This window comes from Anoplophora glabripennis, unplaced genomic scaffold (assembly GCF_000390285.2).
Source record: "Anoplophora glabripennis isolate ALB-LARVAE unplaced genomic scaffold, Agla_2.0 scaffold3, whole genome shotgun sequence".
NCBI lineage: Eukaryota > Metazoa > Arthropoda > Insecta > Coleoptera > Cerambycidae > Anoplophora > Anoplophora glabripennis.
This window is the reverse complement of record NW_019416486.1, coordinates 2420746-2443746: the sequence shown is the minus strand read 5'-3', so window position 1 is coordinate 2443746 and position 23001 is coordinate 2420746. Positions and strand designations below refer to the sequence as shown.

At 33.7% G+C, this 23001-nt stretch overlaps 1 protein-coding gene across 7 annotated transcripts in view; it reads left to right on the top strand.

Annotated features, from left to right (window-relative positions):
• LOC108917606 (teneurin-m) overlaps positions 1–23001 on the top strand; it is a 697030-nt gene that overhangs the window by 666205 nt on the left and 7824 nt on the right. For 3 of the 7 annotated variants that reach the window (XM_018724299.1, XM_018724326.1, XM_018724317.1), the window contains 11 exons: positions 12559–12840; positions 13456–15030; positions 15340–15617; positions 15674–15893; positions 16021–16215; positions 17364–17573; positions 17628–17963; positions 18019–18226; positions 18862–19664; positions 20489–20738; positions 20793–22821. In XM_018724299.1, the coding sequence (XP_018579815.1) occupies positions 12559–12840; positions 13456–15030; positions 15340–15617; positions 15674–15893; positions 16021–16215; positions 17364–17573; positions 17628–17963; positions 18019–18226; positions 18862–19664; positions 20489–20738; positions 20793–22821 (6386 nt within the window). The remainder of the gene's footprint in view (positions 1–12558; positions 12841–13455; positions 15031–15339; positions 15618–15673; positions 15894–16020; positions 16216–17363; positions 17574–17627; positions 17964–18018; positions 18227–18861; positions 19665–20488; positions 20739–20792; positions 22822–23001) is intronic. The other 4 variants (XM_018724343.1, XM_018724335.1, XM_018724352.1 and 1 more) reach the window with 4 other exon arrangements.

Below are 23001 nucleotides of genomic sequence, written 5' to 3'. Positions count from 1 at the left end.
GAAATGTATACGCTCAGTTGAAGAATGCGAGCGCGGGCAAAGGAAAACGATTACAGTTGTATTGGGCTATTGGGCAATAAATTACCACAGATGACAAGTGGTTGATAAATTGCCCAGCAGTGCAGTGCAGCAATGCAGAATTTGGTGTGATTCAGGTAATTTTAATTTATTATAGGCACCTTCTATCAATCATTCATATTACAATTGCGAAAGGGAGAAATAAGAGGGATATTTTGTTTACTAATCACAGCATGGCATTTTGGAGACCTTTTGAAACGGAACAAAACGAAATTTACCACCAATATAATAAAATTGTTTGAGGACATAAATAATTAAAATATGTTGCATGTTCAACAGACTTCGGAAATACTATACATGTAAAATTGTATTTGCATCAAGAACTAGCTATACTTTTTTGCGAAATGAGCACTTTTACAGGTATTTCCAATCTATTGAATAAACTTATTTTAGGCTAAAAAATAGAAGTGAGTCGAAAATTACATGTTTCCAAATAAAATGAAATAGAATTAGAAATCAAACGATCAAATTGAAATTCATAAATATTCAGTAACGATATCTCCTAATATCTACACCACTGGTTGACAAATAACCAAAATCTAGTAAATAATCTAAGTCAGTAAAATCACCAAACATGGACCAATTTCGAACATATATGTATTAGTTCTCATTTAGCTGTTTGAATGTTTTGAGTGTAAGATATAATGAATGGTGTTTCCTATTTGCTAGATATAGTTGGTGTAATTCAATGCTGGATGAACTGTTTCCCACAATATCATTAATTAAAGTTTATTTTGCCTAATGCAAAATTAGTAATGGTTTCATAGTTCATCATCTATCATTCTCGATCATTATCGATGATCACCAGCCATCATTGACCTACCTATAAATTAGCAGATCACTCTCTGTCAGTAGGTTCAAATCAATGCTTTGTGCCAGTAGGCATTTTGAGTAACATTGACAATTAAGAACTGATGTATTTTGTAAGTATCTCACATCATCTTTAGAGATATTTTTATGTAATATTTTACAAAAACTTTAACACCCTGTAATTAAAAAAACAAGTAGATCAAGATATCAGTTCGTATATATTTTTTGTCTTAAAATGGTATAAAGAATCACCCCCTCTATTATCAGAACATACTTAAAGACAAGCCTGAATGATGTGTCCTACTATTAACTGAACAATAATTATATTAATAATCCAATTTGACCAATATCCTGTAAAAATATAGGTCATAAAAAACTGTTTTGGAGCAAAACTTTCAATTCTTCAACTCGAAGTCAACTTTTCTGATTTCTTTCGTTTTCATATACACGAGATGGGAGGGTCAAAAATTAAAATTAATCTAAATGTTCCTTTAAACGAAAAATTAATGTGTACCAGTTTTTCCCATCTTTAGACCATAAAAGTGTGTTGTTCTGAATCAAAAATCAATTATAACACGAAAAATTCTCATATCGAATCATTAATAAAAATGTTCATGAATATAAAATGCAATTGTCTATCAAATAGCTTTGTACTCGAACTGAAGTTGTTTTATCATAAAATTGAGTCATAAAAGCTAGTATTGCTCAAATCTTCTGAGTACTGAACATTACCATTATGTAGAATACAACATTTAATAGATATTCCAAAGACAAAGATCAGCCATTTATATTCAATTAGCTTCCCACATAAAAACCTTTTTAGGTGTTATCTTTGTTGCAATACTCGCCACATGTTGCCTTACATTTTCGAACTAAATGAAATAAAAAACAAAAGGTGAGGCTCAAACAACTAAATATAAGTGTACTAAATGTATGTTCTTTAATATTTTAAATGGGGACTTTCCATTCTATATAACGTTATATAAACATGAAATTCTTAAAAATAAAGTCAGTAAATAAGTTTCTTTAATTATAATGTTTCACTGGAATTCCTCAGAATAAAATTAGAATAAGGGATAATTAAATTATTTTTGCCTTATTATACCACTAAGTTGACAGTGCCAACAACAGACAATAATATCGAATAGTCGCTTTAAGGTAAATATGCCTTACATGTTTCTCTTTTTATTAAGAATAAATCGTACTGAAAACTTATCAGGATTCGTGACGTCCTTACTAGATATCACTTATTGATGTCACAAAGTATCTTCCAACTTTTTAAATTTCAATTCAATATCAATGAAATAGTACAGTTCTCTCTGTGGTATTTATTTATTTGTACGTATCATTAAAGTCTTGCCCTAAGTCAACCAAAAAGAGATCTGTTTAAAACTATCATTTATTTACGAATGCCTCTAATGATATGTTTGCTTTAATTCATCTCGTCCTACGGGATGTAGACACGCATTAAAACGAGACCTACAGAACTAAAAACTCTCTCCCCAGAACAGTTTCCCAAAGTTTATTATGATAACAAAGATCGGGATAACAAAACAGCAGCATTGCACCATATGCTGCGTTCCAGGCACGTCGGGACCGTTGACAATTGCCCAACGTAAATATTAATGAATTCGGGAGGATGTGACACCTAACTGTAATAGTATATCAAACTAATAACGTCCACTTCCGCCGTTTTTTGGACTGCCATGATGACTGCAAGGCCAAATTGCTTCACAGTGGTTCCGTATCGACGATTCTCCAATGCCAGTTTACAGAGTGAATATCTTACCAGCTGGGTACCATGAAAGTAAAATTATAAACGCGTTTAAAGTAATAGGTGCATATAATATCCTCGTTTATAAGTTACCGGCACACCCAGGCTGGAAACGGTTGATTTATTGGGGTTTGATGTGTGTGGGCTCTGTAACACTTCGACTTATTCTAAATATGGAAGCGTTACGTGATATTGTGTTTTATCGTTTTCTTCTACTTTAGTTGCAGAATACAGGTCATTATTTATATTTTCACTTGAAAGTAGTCGTAGATGTCTATAAAATAGTAGCCGAAACACATTCTGCTTAATAAAACCATAAATTAAGGTTATTTGTTAACAACTGTTTTATTGAATCCCTTTTCATGGTTGACAGATGTGAGTCGAGAGGATCTCACCAAACTCCAAGAATCGTTTCCACCCGTCAAAATAATAAGAACAAACTCAAATGCTGTTATGCGATTTACGTTTGTTTTCAAGTTATAGCGTAATTACTAATTTAAAAAATTTGAAATCAGATTATTTCATGTTCCAAGTTCTAAAGTAGCATATTTGTCAGCGTTATTTTATGTTGCAATAGTTTAATATTTGATTATAATTGTTACGATATCAATTTAAACCTGTGAATCTTAAAGCACAGGACCGTCTGCACTTCTCTTGAAATTTCTTCCTATGCTTTAGCCATGAGGTGTCTCGTAATTTAGGTATACTCGAATAGTCATTGGGCGAGTCCGATATTGGTATACCAGTCCGCCTGATGTAGAATCGACGGCGACACGCTGGTCGTCAAAGTAAACCTGTATTGGTCCACTAGGTCATAAATAATTTTTTGTATGGTATTCTATAATTAGTTTGGTGTCAAACGCGGTTCACTTGGGTTTGTCAGTGCCGTGGAGAGCAGTGCTTGGCGTGGTATATTTATTGTTGGTATAATTACGTATTACTAATTATTAGTTTATATTAATATTTGTTCATATCGTAACCAGTAAAGGGTAATAGTTATTAAAATAAATATTATATGTAATTATCTAGTAATTTAGCATGGCTTTCTGGAGACCCTTTGAAACGGAAGATAACGAAATAACCCGGGAAAATCCCCAAATAGTCGAGCCGGTTTTTGTCCAAAGCGTCGAAACAAATCTGATTTTAAAAACAAAGATTTACACGTACCAAGTCAATGTATTATTTTAAATAAGTATGTTTGAAAAGAGAAAATAGTGAACAATGTGATAAAGAAATTAGGAAACGGATTAGCAAATTAACTAAGATATCAAAAACGACAATTTATCGCGTAATTAAAGAAGGAGACGTTATTAATCACGGTACAAAGAAGAAACAGAAAAATACAAAATTAAAGAATGTTGACGATTTTACCAAAGATGTAATACGACGCACAATTTATATGTATACAGAAAATAAAGTTCCTATTTTAAACATGATTCGTGATAAATGAAGCGATTATCCTGATTATAATTATAAATCTAGATACTTTACGACATGTTTTGTTACAATGAGGTATTAAACATAAAAAACTTGACAATCGTATGGTAATTATGGAATCACGACGTATAGTTGCACTTCGGAAAGATTATTGACAAAAAATTCGAGAATATCGTCAACTAAATAGGAATATAACTCGGAATATAGTATTTCTAGACGAGACAGGAGAAAAATTTTCTGGGCGCCTATGGATTCCGTAAAGTTTATGAGTTAAATGTTTTTATGTGATTCCAACTGATATCGTAACGACTATACCTAAATAATTTTCATAAAAGTTAGTTAACAATAATGTAATGAAGTAAATAAAATTAAAGTAGAAAATTCGATCCACACATACAAATTATCAACACAAACAAAAGAAAGGAACTGAAACCATTAGATTTTTTGTAATTCCACAAAGTCTATCTCATATTCTATTCCAAAAATGTAGAAGGCTTACACATCATTCCCATTTAACGAATGAATTTTTTAGACCACAAATATTTCAGTAGGTGGTGGATCCCACACAGCTGAAAGTTATCGCTATGCTCTTATTACTATACAGAACTAAACAGTAGTTCTAGTTTATATTTTGGACGGTACGTTCTCAAATTTACGAGCAGAGTTTATGTATACAGGGCCATAAAATATTAACGGCGGCGATAATATCGTAACCATCTTTATAAATCAAAATTCTAAAGGGTGCACGTAGATATCTGATTTAGCTGTCATTGACATTAGCTAACTAGAAGCACATGCTGAATAAAATGTTTTAAATCAAATTTCTTCAACGTGAAAAATATTTCGATTGACTTTTGACAAGCTTTATAGTTAATAGAAATATTATATGCTTTATTTCAGTTTGCTCACTTATATATATTTTTTACCATTTCTAGAACATAAACGCGTAGATATGTGTATTTATTTAGTATTTTTTTCTCTTTCACAGATACGCAATATAGTAATAAAATAGTGTTTTAAAAAGTAGCACCTTCTAAATTATAATGCAAAATAATTCAAAATAATTCACATAAGATCCAAACAAGACCTCCCACATGCATTATAAATTATTGTTGTCCTAATATTTAATAAGTATGTTGTAACGAAGTTTCACCAAAATTAAATAACTATTTTTTTTGTAAATAAAATATGCATTAACTCCAGTCATTCGTTACCCAAAGCGACAAATACATAAAGCTTCTTATCACTTTAATCGATAGTATAGCAATATTTTAGTAAACTTCCTTCAGTTCCAGATTTGTTTCTATTAATTTGAAGAAAAGTTAATTCAAATGTGATGATAGCCTGTCAAAATTATCCTGATAATTATTTTAAAATTCCGTATCTGTATTAATGTGACGATTTATTTCAAAACGATGGCAACAATACGCGACAAAAATCAGACAATTGTAAAAATTTTTCCTGATTTGATCATAACTAGTCCAAAATTTTGATTAAACTAGATCTAGAATTTGCATATTTATATCTATCTATAAATAGCAAGTATACCTGCATTTGTAAGTGGTAAACATTTTCCAAGTTTACTGACATGTTACAATCAAGGTTGGCAAATATCATGATATTTATATAAATATCAAATATCGGATATATATCTTGATATATATCCGATATATATCAAGTCTTGATATTTATTTGTTTTTAAATAATTAGTTTATGTATAATATTATAGTAGCAAAATAAAATTAAGAAACTATTTAGGTAAATATTTTTATTCCAAATATCAAAAACAAGAACGAAAAAATCAATATAAATTCTGAAACTAATAAAAAATATTTGTGTGAATATTAAGTACTACGAAAACTAACCAATTTGCACCGAGTCAACATAAATTTCATAAATATTAACACAAATACAAACACGCAGCACCTGCTCTAATTGACTAACACCTGGAGAAATAATAAAATAAAAATATTCATTCAATTTTACTTTGTTGAAAAATTCGAGGAATCACATAAATAAACACGTTAATCAACGATTAGCATCCGGTTTTGCTGCCATCTGTTAACAGTTTTAGCAACTTTAGACCAGTAGAATCATTATTTAAATTTGTATAAATATCATGATATATATCAAAGAATAAATATCGTGATAGATATCAATGATATATATCGGATATATATCATGCCAACCTTGGTCACAATTAGTGAAATAATAGAAATTTCATATATTGCATAATGTCCTTTAACTTATCTACTTTTTCGCAAACATTCCATTCTGGAAACAGTACAAAGAAATTATATTGATTTTACCCCAATTCAGGCATAACACGTTATTGATTTATTCGAAAGTACAGTAAAAATGTTAGTAGTGTAGAAATTATATTGTTAAAAATTCCGTATCCATCACGACATCCTGTGGCGACTGATATTATAATCATTCCATTCTTAACGCCAAAAAAATCCTCTCGATTTATTCGAAAGTGCAGTAAAAATTTAAGCAAAACTTCCGCTACTCCAGTATTATTTCTATTAAATTGAGAGTTATATTTTTATAAGCGGATTAGTAAAATAGAAATTTTCTAACCTATCACAATTAACGAAACAATATAAAATTCCATATCTTTCATGACATCCTCTGATTACTCGTTTCATAAACATTCCATTCTTGAGTGGAAACAATACAAGGAAACTCTGTGCGTACTTTTCCTCTTAACTTAATTATCACTTTCAGAGGAGCAGCGGAAACAGTTTAGATGTATTACAATCATGAGGGCCTGTAAATATTTTCCTTTATTTCAAGCACCAACTAATTTTAGTTTGCCTGCTTTTAAGTACCTATAAAAATAAGAATTCTCCGCGCTATCAGGCTCCGCTCTAGTTCCAAGAACCCTATTCACTCCAGATAATGGCCGTTTTATCTTCGACTTGGGAAGGCTACAGTCGGCCCCAAAATAGCTGTGTTCGATGCACAATACAGCGAGTTCTTGTGTTACGTACGCCTTGTATGTGAAAGTAATGTCCATTCGAGGAAATATTACACCCAAATACCATCTCCAATGAGATTACTATGGTAACGATTTCGTAACTGATTTATATGATCATGGTAGATAAAGCGAAGTTAGTTTCTAATTGTTTCTTGATATAGGTAATTCAGTTTAAATTACTTGACTCGACTGATACAAATAAAATTCAAGATATACCAAATTTTAAGAAAATTCTAACATGTATATTTACTAGTGGTTTCAATAAAATAATAAATCGAACTGAACTAACTAAATTTGCATGAATTAACTAAATTTCAACGGAACATGTTTTGTACAAACTTAAAATTATTTATAGAACTAAAATAAAGCGATATTTTTCTCAACAAATGTCATCTTTTATGTGGCAGAAACAATTTTCAATGCAATGCATGCGTTGCTATGTCATATGCCATGTTAAACAAAAACATTTTGAATGAATGAGTAGAAAATATAACATTTCCAAATCAAGGTGAAATACTTTTTCTATTTGTGAACAGTTTTCGTGAGGGACATTTCATTTTGGCATTTTCATCTCTTGCTTCAAAATATACCATTAAATAAAATATAATATTGTTTCATACAAACTCATATTGCTCCATATTCATAAATACATTATTTGACTCGAGCAAATTAAAATTTACTGTTCTTTTGTAATTTATTATTATTCTGAATTGCAATCTATGTTTATACTTTGATCATAATTATATATTACTAGAAACAAAAGAAAGTACTTTAATTTTCTTCGCGAGTAATACGCCACTGACTTGTTAAATATGAGTAATATAACAAAATATTATTTATTACATTTTAATGAGTGTACATTATTTGCTAGATAACCTTTCAAACAAACCGTTCTTGGAAACAAATTCACATTATTATTTATATATTACTGAACTGCTTGTTCTGTATTCACAGAAATCTAAATATTTTATGTGGCAATATTGTATTGAAATGAGGCTATCAAATTTCTAAATACGCATCGGCAATAAAAGTTCAAATTATGGTACTATGTTTTAAAACAAATTAGATAATTTGAAGAAAGACATGTACAATACTTACAATGTTATTTTTTAAATCATTCAAAGATAGTATCTTTTCTAAAAGAGTCATAGTAACTAAATTCATTTTTAGTACTTTAGCACCAAAGATAAATATCTCGGTTCTTGAACATCTGTAAATTCTTGAGAGTCTTGAAGCAGGTGCAAATAAAATTCAAATTAATCATACCACTGTGGTAATATGGGAAATATACAAGTATGGAATCGGAATGGTCATCACGTCGCAAAAGAAGTGATGTTTTGAAGCTGAAGTTACCTCCTCTGAAAGAATTTGTCGTTGATTTCAAAGGAATATTCTCAAATAATTTCATTTGACCTTCGGTATTTTCATTCAGGTACCAATGATTGTGCTGTCAGAACACACAATTATTATTCCAGTTAAAGATCCATGTACGGTCATAGAATTTTAATGACTTAAGGTCTTAGTTTAGGATTGATAATCGAAAAATAAAGGGACAAAAGGATATAATTCATGCTCCAGCGCTATACTATATGGCATGGATTTTAATAATAACTTGACTGGAAATAATGTAAAGTATACTCATTTAGATTGCCGTAGATTACACTTTCTCTATAGAAAATCTAAAAAAGTTCTTTAATCAAGTTGATTACTTGAAACCTTTTGTCGAAGTAAGTACTATTTTTGTACTGTTACTTTAATGTTTATACATATGGGATGTTGATGTTGTATAACATGTAAATTAGAATGAGTTTTACATTAGCTTCTGCTTTATTATGAAATAGATGTACATTGCTTTTCATGAATGAACGGCATTTCATTCCATACCTTTGTCTCTTCTGGTTAATTATCATTATTTGGCCTTGTTTTACTAATTATTTACTACATTGTTTGTTCAACAATAGCAGAAATAAAAATATTTTGTGGAGAGTAATATTCATTACATAGCATATATATAAATTAATTTTTCAATATGTTTATGCCAATGGACACATTTATAATATCAACTTTCATAGAATTTGCAATGTTTATGTTCTCAGCTTTATCATGAGAACAAAACTAAACGTACATATTCATATTTGGATGTTTTTAAAATATTGTTTTACATTGACGTAGTTAATACCACACATCTGGAGGATGGAAAATAAAAGGTGGAAGAAACTAGTTTTAACCACTATAAATGGCATATAAATGCCAACAGGTCTCTTTTTCTCACGTACCTTATTTAGATGTCGATTTTTAGCTAGATTTATTGCACCAGGTGCCCTAGAAGACAAAAACTTGCGGGGTGCTTTGTTTTACTATTATCCTTTTATAGAAAAAGTAGCTGACTACATACTGGGAACAGATCGATCAGTTATATATGGCATAACAGTTATTTATAACATTAAGGATATTCCAATTTTGGCAAAGACTTAAAAAAATGTTATGTTAATTAGTTGCTAATTCTTTAATACTTTAGTCATACCTTCCTAACTTAGTCTGGTTGCAAATAGTTAATTTTAAAAAGATCTTTATAATGTAGACACATTCTCAACAAAATACTTTGTTTAAACTAATGTGTTTTTTTATTTTAGCACTGAGTTTATAGAGTTTATGAACAAATGGAACATTAACAATGTAGGTACCTATATTTTCTAAAAATAGCATCAGGAATAAATCATTGAAGTCCCTATTCACTTAAAAGGATAACCTAATAAATAACATTTACTTAAATAGTTTCACGAAAATAGCTTCGCCGTTAATTAAAAAATATTTTAAGCCTCAGCTTACAATTCTTGACATTTTCAACTGTCTACTGAATATATGTAAGGTTTATTTCTTTAATTTTGTCCTTTAGGAAAAACTGTATTGACTCCTTTTCTGCTATAGCTGCAATTTTTGTTAAAATCAAAATAAAAATATATTTTTACCTTTAACTTCTATATTTTCTAAATTTGATTTCAGAATAAGCTGCTGTCGTGTCAATTAAATTCTATTTTTTTAATGTGTAAATCAGTATCCACCAGTAAGGAAACTCTTTGCCTTTGTTTGCCTAAATTAAATATGATCCAATATCCAAATAGACAAAATTTCACTAATGACGAATGTTGTGGTTGATAGAATAATAGTTCTGGTGTTATCTCCATAATGATGACAACAAACTGTCCCCTTATTGATAAGCCCTTTGTATCAGTGTAGCCAGGAAAAGCTATAATTAACCCAAAAAATAACACCTCCGCTTTCCGGAGGTGAATTTTTTGATAACTGCCTTTGGATACGCAGTAGTTGCAAAACATTTGTAACTATTACACCATCTGTTATCAGAAACAGAGGCAATCTTTTGGATATTTATGCTAAAATTATTTGAATAATGTATTGACGAATACATATTTGAAAACTGTGGGGCAAGAATTAATAAAACTGTTTAACCAGGTTTAATAAGTGAAAAAAAAAAAAGGTTTAAAGATGTATATGTCGTAAAAACTGTTATTGCAAAGTTATAAGTACCTTATAAACATTTGGAAAAATGTAAAATATCCTACATTTTTACAATATAATTCAAATCTGAATCTAAAAACATTATCTGTTGAATTTTTAAAATCGGGAATTTGACCAAAGAAGAATTAAATTATTTAATAAGTATGCATACTTCGTTTTCACTTAAAATTCCATATCTGCGAATGGTTTAACAAATCTTCAATAGTTAATCTTATTTGGAGATTGATAATAAACTGATTTTTTCTGCATCCCCAAAACCTGATCATTAAACGAATATGCTTATATCCCTGTACACATTTGGAAGCATTTGTTTTCCATACATTAAGACCTTTTGTGAAAGACAAAAAAATAGAGCAGTTGTAAAAACAATTTACCTCGACATACGGAGCATGCTCATCTCCAATTAAAAAAAGATCATAATTGTATAATAACAATAATCCCGAAAAAATCTGCGCTGACCACCTGACACCCCAATCATAATCATCTTAATAATAACCCAAGTCAGATTTAGGCCATATGCCTTATGCTTTAAACATAACTCGTCTTCACAGGTGGTGATTCGAAAAGAATAGGTGTAATTTACATAATTAAAGAGTAAATTAAAAGCAACTGAAATATATTCTTCTCGGTACAATGTTTTCGTGTTAAAAGTTATAACGTAATTTTTCTTTTAATATTTTTGCTATGATATTATGGTACACCTTATGAAATCACCACAAAACTTGCATTATAAAGACATCACTACTTGTGTAGTTGAATAGTTTTGTGAACGATCTTTTAAAAAAATATAAAAAAAATATAATGATTGATCAAGAATCATTTTTCTCAATAACTTTTAATAAAAAGTTTTCGATATCTCTTCCTGTGCAACAAATTCAAAAACTCTGGTTGGATTAAGTCTGTTACTGCTATTGTCATCATTGTCATGAAAAACAAAATACTGTTGATGTTTATATTCATTACTGACATAAAGAATTTGTTTCTATTAAGCCGTCTTTATTGAGTATTCATTTTTTTAGAAAACACAATTATTAAATCATGTCAGTAATGAATATAAACATTAATAGTATCTTGTTTTACACGGCAAAGCTAACAAAATATTTTTTATAATCCAGCTCTTGGGCAGATAATCTTAATAAAACATAATTTTACGTTAAATACTCATATAATATCCTCTCTTGCAGCTTCCAATTTGCTCTTTCCGTTTTCTTTTAATGGTGGCCAACTGTAGGTTCTGGGTAACCCTGTCCATTTTAAATTGCATTAATTCGATCCCACAATTTTCTTTTTATAACTATTGGGGAGATCACTGTTAATCTAAATCCAGATTTTCAAGACTCCACACCTGAAGGCTCAGCCTAAATCTGGATTTTAAGGGCTAATTTGTTTTTATTGAAAATAAACTCCATTACTTTCAACTTTTGACTAAAAATTATTATAATCAAAATTCCTAAAAATTAAATTGCCTGCAATTTCGATGATGACCATTTTTCGTTTACCGTTGATATTTTTCGACTTAAACCTGGAAGAAAGGGAGCGGAATTAAATTATTACATTATCACGTGTATATTTTTTAACATTAACACACCCTAACTAAACTAACTTGTAAGAAATAAAATAAAATTATCTCCGACAAGTTTGGGTATAACCAATGTTTGTACAAGATTGAATATAATAGACATGGCCACATGGATGAATTGCTGAATATTTCGATATAGATTACCATAATGACTACCCCGCCGATTAAAAAAAGAAAATTGTGGTATCGAATTAACGCAATTTCAGCGTTTTTGTTGTACATAACGACTGGGTAAATTATCTGTACTCGCCACCTGATACTGCCCAGTCATCATAATCCGCTTAACAACGAATTTTTAGCTTCATACAATGGAACATGGAACCATATGCCATAATCACCCTTTTATTTTTACTTCCGCAGATCACCCGAAAAACTCGACCATCGATTACAAGTCGAACTCGTCGTGCAGCAGCCCCTCGAAGGATATGAAGACCGCCGACAGATGTGGCATGCCATATGGGCCCCAGGTACCTGTCCTGCCCGTCCGAAACAACTTGCGCCGGCCCAATTCGTCGCATTTTCCGCAAGCCAGCAGATTCCACTTCAGGAAGGGGCTGGCCTCGAAGTGCACGTGGAAGTGCACCGCCATCGTGTTCATCATGCTGTCGGTGGTGCTCACAGCTGCCCTTTCTTATATTTCAGGTAAGGGTCCGGTAATGGAATCGGTTACAATGTAATAAGCACGCATCAACGGGCCCGAATATGGGTTTAAGCACAATTGAATCAGAAAGGGCCTTTGTTTGGAGGAAACTTAAAAAATACAGTTCCTAAAGAAAAAGTTATTTTAAATTTTGAGAATGGTTTTTCTTCTTGTACAGGATGGACCAACCTCGGCATTTTAGGGAAGGTTTCTTAAATTTCCTGAAAAAATAGAAGAAAAGTAGTTTAGAATGTAGGTAAAATATAATGTAGGTATAAGTATATTTGTAATATCTTAAATGTCATTATTACTCAAAACTTATTAGAACAAAGCATTGTTTTATAACTGGCAGAGAGCAGCCCACTAATCTGTAGGTACTTTGAAATCATGACTGGTATCATACTAGGCAAAATAAACTTTTTAACTAATGAATTGTGAGAATAACTTATCTGCGAAGTATATTCTATAAAAAAGTGCTCATGTATCATTTCAATAGGTTTCACGTAAAATCAATTTAAAAACCGTTATATGCCACAAGAATGTCTGTTCTGTGTTTAGAAAGAAATAATATTAATATTAATTAATGCACTTTTACTAATTTGATAATTTTGTTGCAGCCTCGAGCTTATTGAATTGGTCATATCAAAATACGAAACCATGCGAGGTTCTGGTAGGGGACAACACGCAGATTGTGCCTGCCTCCAAAACTGTCCCTTCAGAGACCAACCTTTCCACATCTAGTAAACCGAAAACTGCAAATTCTGGAGGTAATGAGTTTATCTATTCCCGAAAACGTAGGCAGGTTTCTGAAACACCGCATGCTTTTGTGTTACCGAATGCTACCACAAACTCGAGTGACCCTCCTAGTACTGGTGGACCTGATAGTTTGCATGCTAGTACCGTTAGATCTTTGCATGAAACGAACAATCTTACCTCAGGAAAGCTTTCCGTTCTTGATGTTTTTGCACCTCCAACTAATAAAACAAATACACAGACACTACACGCAGAAAATATATCCACTGCTGCCCCTGAATTAAGTGAAACTGCTCAAATTTATGAAGCCCCTGAAAATCTAATGGCAGACAATAATGCTGCTGAAAATTTCGAAACTGTATTAGAAGATACAAATTCTAGTGAAATAGTGGACAAGAGTGATGTTAAAAATTATGATGACATCTCTGAAGAAGACAACATTTCAGATTCTTCCTTATTTACACTGGACGATACAGTATATGATGAAATACAAAGAGAACATAGCACTACAATGATAAAATCTGAATCGTCTGAACTTCAGCATGATTCTCCCATATTTTCTTATGGTCAAGATGAGGTCCAAATTGTAAAGCTAAACCATGAAACTTTATCTACAACTCAAAAGTCAAAAGCAAAATATGATACAAAAAATATAACAATCGAAGTTAAAGCCCAAGATAACTCAAAAGAATTAACAGATTCCAATTTATCAGTATTACCAGTTGAAGATAATATGAATCTAAATTTGAAGACGATCCGCTTTAACAACCCTGAGTTCTTGCATAACACTACTAATAGCACTATCTCTAAAGAATTTGAGACTAATGATGTGCCGCATCAAAGCGCTAAAATAAAAGTAATAGAGGTACCTCCTATCCACAATCCAAGCATGTCCTCTTCCAAGCGTGTTCTTGTGAATGTAACAATAGCCACTGATCCTGACCATAATAATCCATACTCCACACATTCAGTCTATGTGCTTTCTCTGTCTGTACCCACAGAGGGTAACGAGGAGCCTGGTGTCAAGGTCGACACAAAAGAGGCCCCAAAAGAATTCCGTGGACCTGCAAAAGAGTCGGATAAATCGAGAACTACTTTACCACCATCTATTTTAGATCTTGACAGATACAATGACGATTCAGGTGGAGCTTGTGAGTGCTCTTGCCCATGCTTAGACGATCCTAATTTTTCAGAATCAAATAGTACAGAAGACTATGACTACAGTGGTGACATCACGGCTCAAACCGTGAATTCAACCCTTGATACTACTAAGAAGCTTCTAGCTACAGAGAAAACTGTATATGATACCAGCACAGAATTTATTTCTTTATCTACTACGATGTCTAGTGACTCTACAGGATCTCCAGAAATTGGGCAAACAATTTGTCCAGAAGTTACAACGAAACTGCCACCACCACCTACGATTCTCATCCTCGAAGGTATGGCAGTGTCGCAAAACTAAGAGCTTAGCAATATTAACCAGCTAAGCAGTCGATAATCCGCTGTACGTCTCATTATTAATTCTTCCATTCTACATTGCATCAACTTCACTTGCATATCCCATGCATGATTCTTTCACGTGTGATATTTTTTCTTTGTTGTTTGTGTAACTTGTGAGTAGCTCTTTTAGTGACAGTAAAAAATGTATTCCATTGCAACCATCAACATTGTAATGCTTGAGCTGCTTTTATCAGCAACAACTAACGTTTTAATCTCATTATTTAATACTTACCATCATACTTTAACAGGTGCTCGTACGTTTCCCGCTCAATCGTTCCCTCCGGATGGGACCACGTTTTCCCAAATTGCTCTAGGTCAGAGACTGTCAAAGGAAATACCGCCTTACAGTTATTGGAACATGCAGTTTTATCAATCAGAAGCAGCTTATGTTCAATTCGACTATAACATTCCAAGAGGAGCCAGCATTGGAGTATATGCACGTAGAAATGCGTTACCAACGCACACCCAGTACCATATATTAGAAGTTCTTAGCGGATTTAAAGCAAGAACTACGAGAGCATCACACGTGAGTGGTTTTTAAGAAACTTTTGAATCTGGGATAGTTATTCCTTACCATTTCAGCAGTCTACCGTCAAAAAAGAGGTTACGCATTACATGGAACAGGGACACTGGTTTTTGTCTCTATATAATGATGATGGTGACCCGCAAGAAGTAACATTCGTAGCTGCTGTCGCAGACGACATGACCCACAATTGCCCTAACGGTTGCAGTGGCAAGGGCGAATGCCTTATGGGACATTGCCAGTGCAACCCTGGTTTCGGCGGAGACGACTGCAGTGAGAGTAAGTCTTTCATTTATTTAACACCACATATTCAAACATAAATCATCGCCTCCTTGATTAATATTTCCATGTAACTTAAGCGACTAACTTGCTCGTGCCTTTGCATGATTGGATGTCTTTCTGCTAGGTGTATGCCCCGTACTCTGCAGCCAACGAGGGGAATACATCAACGGAGAGTGCCAGTGTAACCCGGGCTGGAAGGGGAAGGAATGTCAATTAAGGCATGATGAATGCGAAGTGCCTGATTGCAACGGTCACGGTCATTGTGCTAACGGAAAATGCAACTGCATTCGTGGATATAAAGGAAAATTCTGTGAGGAGGGTAAGGCTATCCTCTTTGCATCTGTCGGTATACTAACATGCACCAAAATGATGTTATCAATATATATTTGTCTAATCTATCACTGTTCTCTGTTGTAATATTGCTTTGAATGTTTGAAATCATTGTTCCGTGATTACACAGGGAGTAACTTTGTACGGTGAAATAACTTCCCTTCAGAATCGCAAAATTACACCTCGTAAATCGATAAACTGAAAACCGAAATAAATGTTATAAAATGAAGAGGTGACATTATCGGCCATTCCATTTTGCCAAATTAACATCGGTCTTTTGTTTTTGTTTGCTTAGTTTGCCCTATTGTTATATATCACATCAGGTGGATTGATATTATACAGTTCACTTAAATTATATCAATTTTAATGGTCATTGACACTGATATTCATAAACTAAACACTGGTCTTTAAAAAAATGAAATGATTTTAAAAAGTTTTCAAATCAATCAGATTACTAGGTATTTTTATTTATTTTTTATTATGTATATTTTATGGAACAACAAAAGTAATTATTTTAAAAGAAATTAGTTTTACTTAAAATTAGTAACATATGCTTTAAAAAACCTGAAATATTTTTAATATTCGATGTGTCGCCCCATAGACATCAAAAAAATATGGTGACTTTAAAATATGTTGTGCGAGTCATAAAAAACCAATGTGCTTTTGTAAAATTATTTTCCATTACAGTTTCGCTCTTTGTCTCTATTAATTTCATACAGTTGGTTTAAAAAGTAATAACAGGCAACACTGATAAGCAGACACATACGTAAGTTTCAGAGCCGTCCAATGACTGCATAGACAAGAGTTTAAGTGCAATTTTAAGAGAAACAGGTTATTATTTGATTTAAAATTGAATTAATTTCTGATTAGTATTCTGGAAACCACATACTATTGCTCTTTAAAAACTAAACCTCATCTAATATTATACTCTGTATAGACATTTGAGAGTCACAGAAAATGTTTGTGAAATAGTATTTTCATAATGTTACTAAATAAAAGATTACAATTATAATTTTTTTGATCTATAATATAATATGCTTTTATTCCGTTTATTATCGTTAATATGTCTTTGATACCAAAATTGGCTTAAATGTTTCCTGTTTCTGTTCATAATCTAATTTTGCCCGTTCTGAATAGCGGATTGCCCACACCCTACGTGTTCCTCCCATGGCTACTGCGTAGAAGGATCTTGCATTTGTAAGAAGGGCTGGAAAGGCCCCGATTGTGCACAAATGGACAAAGACGCCCTTCAATGTCTTCCAGATTGTTCCGGACATGGAACTTTCGATTTAGAATCGCAAACTTGCACATGTGAACCCAGGTGGTCCGGAGAAGATTGCTCGAGAGGTAACATATAGCATAATTTTAAAATGTTTATAGAAATTCAAAATTTTCATACAGAGTTGTGTGATTTGGACTGCGGAAACCATGGCCATTGTGTGTCTGAGGCTTGCCAGTGCGATCCTGGCTGGTCTGGTGAATTCTGCAATCTCAAACAATGTGACCCAAGATGCAATGAACACGGGCAGTGTAAGAATGGCACATGCCTGTGTGTAACAGGATGGAATGGTAAACACTGTACCATTGAAGGATGTCCTAACAGCTGTTCTTCGCATGGTCAGTGCAGATTTAATTCCGAGAGTATGTGGGAGTGTCGATGTGACAGCGGATGGGATGGTCCGGATTGCAGTATTTTATTAGAACAAAACTGCAATGATGGTAGAGACAATGATAAAGGTAAGAAACCAATTAAAATAATTGTAAGTGAAGATTTAATAATTCCATTTTGTAGACGGTCTTGTTGATTGTGAGGATCCGGAATGTTGTTCGAACCATGTGTGCAGAAGTAGCCAGCTTTGCGTATCCTCTCCAAAACCCATAGATATTTTATTGAGGAAACAGCCTCCAGCAATCACAGCTTCTTTCTTTGAAAGAATGAAATTCTTGATTGACGAAGGCAGTTTGCAAAACTATGCAAAACAGGAGACCTTCAACGAAAGGTAAGTGTCAACAATTTCAGAACCTATTCTCTTTTTGAAAGTTGTTTTTAAATGTTGAAATAAATTTTTGTCTATATGTCTATCTGTAAACAATTTTCTAGACGCATTGTTGTGCCCCATGTTACAACACTCCCCATTTATTTATGTAATTTTTTACTTGTACCTCTCACTTAACCTACTTGCTTGTTAGTCTCTAAATGGTCTCTAATCACAGCTATGTAGCTTCAACCATAATCATATTTTTCAAAATTTTAAATGATCTCACTGTAGGACGCAAAGTTTCAATTTAACCTTAATCTTATTGAACTATAGTTTTAACGCAGCGCCTAAATATAACTATAGATATCATCATTTAACAATTTTTTTATTCTTGCTGCTCAGTGTATTTTGGAATCACTTCAACACGAGGTAAGGCTGGATTCATCAGAGTAACTAAGTACATAGTAGTGGTAGGCAATGGAATGTACGAGCACCATTGGTTATAGGAAATAGGTGTACTACTTGTGCTTGGTTTGTTTCTTTACTGTGTATAATATCCACTTGTGTTCGTGTTTTTTCATTTTGCTTTAGTTTTTATGTTTATATGTTAGAACCTAACCACAGATATGTGATTAATTTTAAATTTTCCAATTTAGTCGATCAGCTGTTGTACGAGGCCGGGTTGTTACTCAGTTGGGAACTGGACTGATGGGTGCCCGAGTCAGTACAAGCACTCCTCAAGAAGGTTTCACACTTACCAGAGATGACGGTTGGTTTGACTTATTAGTAAACGGTGGTGGTGCTGTCACGCTACAATTCGGCAGATCGCCATTCGCACCGCAAAGCCGTATTGTTTTCGTTCCGTGGAACGAAGTAGTTATAATAGACAACATTATCATGATAACTGGAGAGGAAAGATCCCTCAATGTACCTCCACAGCCGTGCAGTTCACATGACTATGATACCATGAAACCCGTTGTCCTTGCAACTTGGAAGCACGGTTTTCAGGGAGCATGTCCAGATAAAAGTGCCATATTAGCTGAGTCTCAAGTTGTTCAGGAAAGCTTACGGATTCCTGGAACTGGATTAAATTTGGTTTACCATAGTTCCCGCGCCGCCGGATATTTGTCCACAATTCAGCTTCAGTTAACTCCCGAAGTGATTTCCGCAGACTTGAAGTTAATTCACCTTCGTATCACGATTGAGGGAATCTTGTTCGAGAAAGTATTTGAGGCTGACCCTGTCATTAAATTCACGTATGCCTGGAGCCGACTTAATGTTTACCGTCAAAGAGTTTATGGGGTAACCAATGCCATAGTCAAGGTCGGATATGAATATACCGACTGTAAAGACATAATTTGGGAAGTTCAGACAACCAAACTCAGTGGGCATGATATGAGTATATCCGAAGTGGGAGGTTGGAACCTCGACATACACCATCGCTATAATTTCCATGAAGGTTAGTAAGAAGATATGTCTATATTCTCATTATTAATAATAGATCATTGAAGTAGAATTACTCCCCCAACATCTAGTAAATAATTAAAATCATTTGTCAGAGGAATTACCAAGGTGACTGATAAACGATTTAGCTATTTAGGCATGTGTTAAGTGTGGGTGAGGTATAACCTATAACATATAATTATATCTCAAATTTCACTATTACTCAATTCCTAGTGGCACAAAGTACAGTGTCAATACTTTCTATTAGCACCACTGTCATTAATGGCGAAGAAGATTTGAGGCTTTGGATCAAATTTGATATTTGACTATTGTAACAATTTTCTGACATTTGATTTAATTTGATTTATTTAAAAGGCGATATTTACTTTTGAAGTTAATAGCACATTATGATGAAAAAGGGTCTATACAGACTTTAATTTGAAAAATGTAATCAAATTTTCCAGCAGAATATATAAAATATTGAAGTCCAAATGTCACCACTGCCCTCTCTATAAAGACAATATAACACAAAGCATTGCTTGCACAGAGTGACCTACTAATGTGTAGGTGTTTTGAATACATGACTAGTACCACACTAGGTGAAATAGACTTATTAATTAATGACAGTATGGCAAACGACTACTCTGAGGACTATAATACCCCATCCAGTGTCAAATTACACCCTCGATATCTAATAAACAGCTCATTTGTTCATTTATGCAGAGAATCGCCAGTCATTAATTCAAACATTTATTCCTCCTAATCATGCTCTATCTATACTATATTTAACTTTGAAACAAGATATACAGGTTAGCTTTTACAAACATATTTTTTCTTCAGGTATTTTACAAAAAGGTGATGGTTCCAACATTTACTTAAAACACAAACCTCGTGTAATCCTCACGACAATGGGCGATGGTCATCAAAGACCATTAGAGTGTACTGAATGTGACGGACAAGCATCCAAACAACGTCTTTTAGCACCTGTAGCTCTAGCTAGCTCTCCTGATGGTTCCCTTTTCGTTGGTGACTTTAATTTGGTTAGAAAAATACAAACTGACGGGATAGTACGAACAATCGTCAGACTAAAGTAAGTCGTGCTTTTTTCAGTGTTAAAAAATATACAAATGACTTATTTTTACAGCGCCACGAGGGTCTCTTACAGATACCACATGGCACTTAGTCCGTTGGATGGTACACTATATATTTCCGATCCAGAATCGCATCAAATCATAAAAGTCCGAAATACAGACGAATACTCTGATCCAGAGCGTAACTGGGAAACTGTAGTAGGATCTGGTGAACGATGTCTTCCAGGGGATGAAGCCCATTGTGGAGACGGGGCTTTAGCCCGAGATGCAAAACTTGCTTATCCGAAAGGAGTAGCGGTGTCAAACGACAACATCTTATACTTTGCTGATGGCACCAACATAAGGATGGTGGATCGTGATGGCATTGTAACCACTGTTATTGGAAATCACATGCACAAGTCGCACTGGAAGCCGCTTCCCTGTGAAGGAACATTGAATATCGAGGAAGTTCACTTAAGATGGCCCACCGAGCTAGCGATCAACCCTCTGGATAATACTCTGCACATTATAGACGATCACATGATTCTCCAATTAACTTTAGATGGAAGAGTTAAAGTGATTGCTGGAAGACCGCTGCATTGCCCTTCACCTTTAACTGGATATGACATTGAGTTGGCGACGTATGCAACTCTAGTAATGCCTCAAAGTATTGCGTTTAGTGCATCCGGGGATCTATATGTTGCTGAAAGCGATTCTCAAAGGATTAATAGAGTTCGTATCATCGGAACCGATGGGAAAATATCACCATACGCTGGCGCTGAATCCAAATGCAACTGCCTCGAGAGAGGTTGTGACTGCTTTGAAGCTGACCACTTCTTGGCATCAAACACCAAGTTCAACACAATATCAGCAGTAACTGTCAGTCCAGACGGACATGTTCACATCGGCGACCAAGCCAATTACAGGATTCGATCAGTTATGGCTAGTATTCCAGATGCTAGTGTTTCACGAGAATATGAAATTTACTCTCCAGAAACTCAAGAAATCTACATCTTTAATAGATTTGGTCAACACATCGCTACCAAAAATATTTTAACTGGAGAAACGAGTTATGTTTTTACTTATAACGTTAACACAAGCAATGGTAAGCTCAGTACAGTAACCGATGCTGCTGGTAACAAAGTTTTCCTACTTAGAGATTATTCAAGTCATGTAAATTCTATTGAAAATACCAAGGGACAAAAATGCAGACTACGTATGACTAGAGTAAAAATGTTACATGAACTTAGCACCCCCGATAATTACAATGTCACTTTTGATTACCACACGAACGGCCTATTAAAGACCAAGTTGGATAGCAGTGGTCGCAGTTACGTATATAATTACGATGAATTTGGAAGACTAACCTCGGCGGTGACACCCACTGGTAAAGTTATAAGCCTTTCCTTTGACTTGAGCTTAAAAGGAGCTACAGTTCGAGTAAGTCAGAATAACAAAAAACCAGTTTCCATGCTTATTAAAGGTTCTAGTGTGTCTACGAAAATAGAGGAAACAGAAAACAGAATTATATTACTAGCAGATGGAAGTGCGGCAAGCATATCACCTTGGTCCCACAGTACCACCACAGATACAGTTCCTTACAATATTTTATCAGAAAAAGAGCCTTTATTAGGTGAAAGCTACCCAGTTCCGGCGAAACAAAGGACTGAAATTGGTGGAGACCTCGCTAATAGATTCGAATGGAGATACTTCATCCGACCGAATCCCAACTCCAAAGGTAGCAAAGGCCTTGTGCCAAGAACAATAATAAAAGTAGGCAAGAAGTTGAGAGTTAATGGAGAAAACCTACTCACCATGGAGTATGACAGAGAAACTGCTTCAATATCAGTCTTTATGGATGACAAAGTAGAACTACTAAATGTAACTTATGATCGTTCATCTAGACCTGTGAAATGGGGTCCAAGGAATGGTATATTTGCAGAAGTAGAGTTGGAGTATGACAGATTCAGCAGGTTAAGTAACTGGAAGTGGGGAGAACTAAGTGAAAGCTATGGGTTTGACAGAGCTGGCAGACTGAATGAAATAAAATATGGTGATGGGTCATCGCTTGTATACACCTTCAAAGATATGTTCAGTAGCCTGGTAAGTAAATTTTAGTATTCTAAATTCAGCTTTTTACAAATAACACTGACCCATTTCTAAACCAAATTCAACCTTTTACAAATCAAATTCACATATTTCTGAATAGAGCCCAGGACTTGGTCGGATGATCATAGCCGTCACGTCGGCCTTTCGCTACAGCGCACCCTACGGTTTATTAGC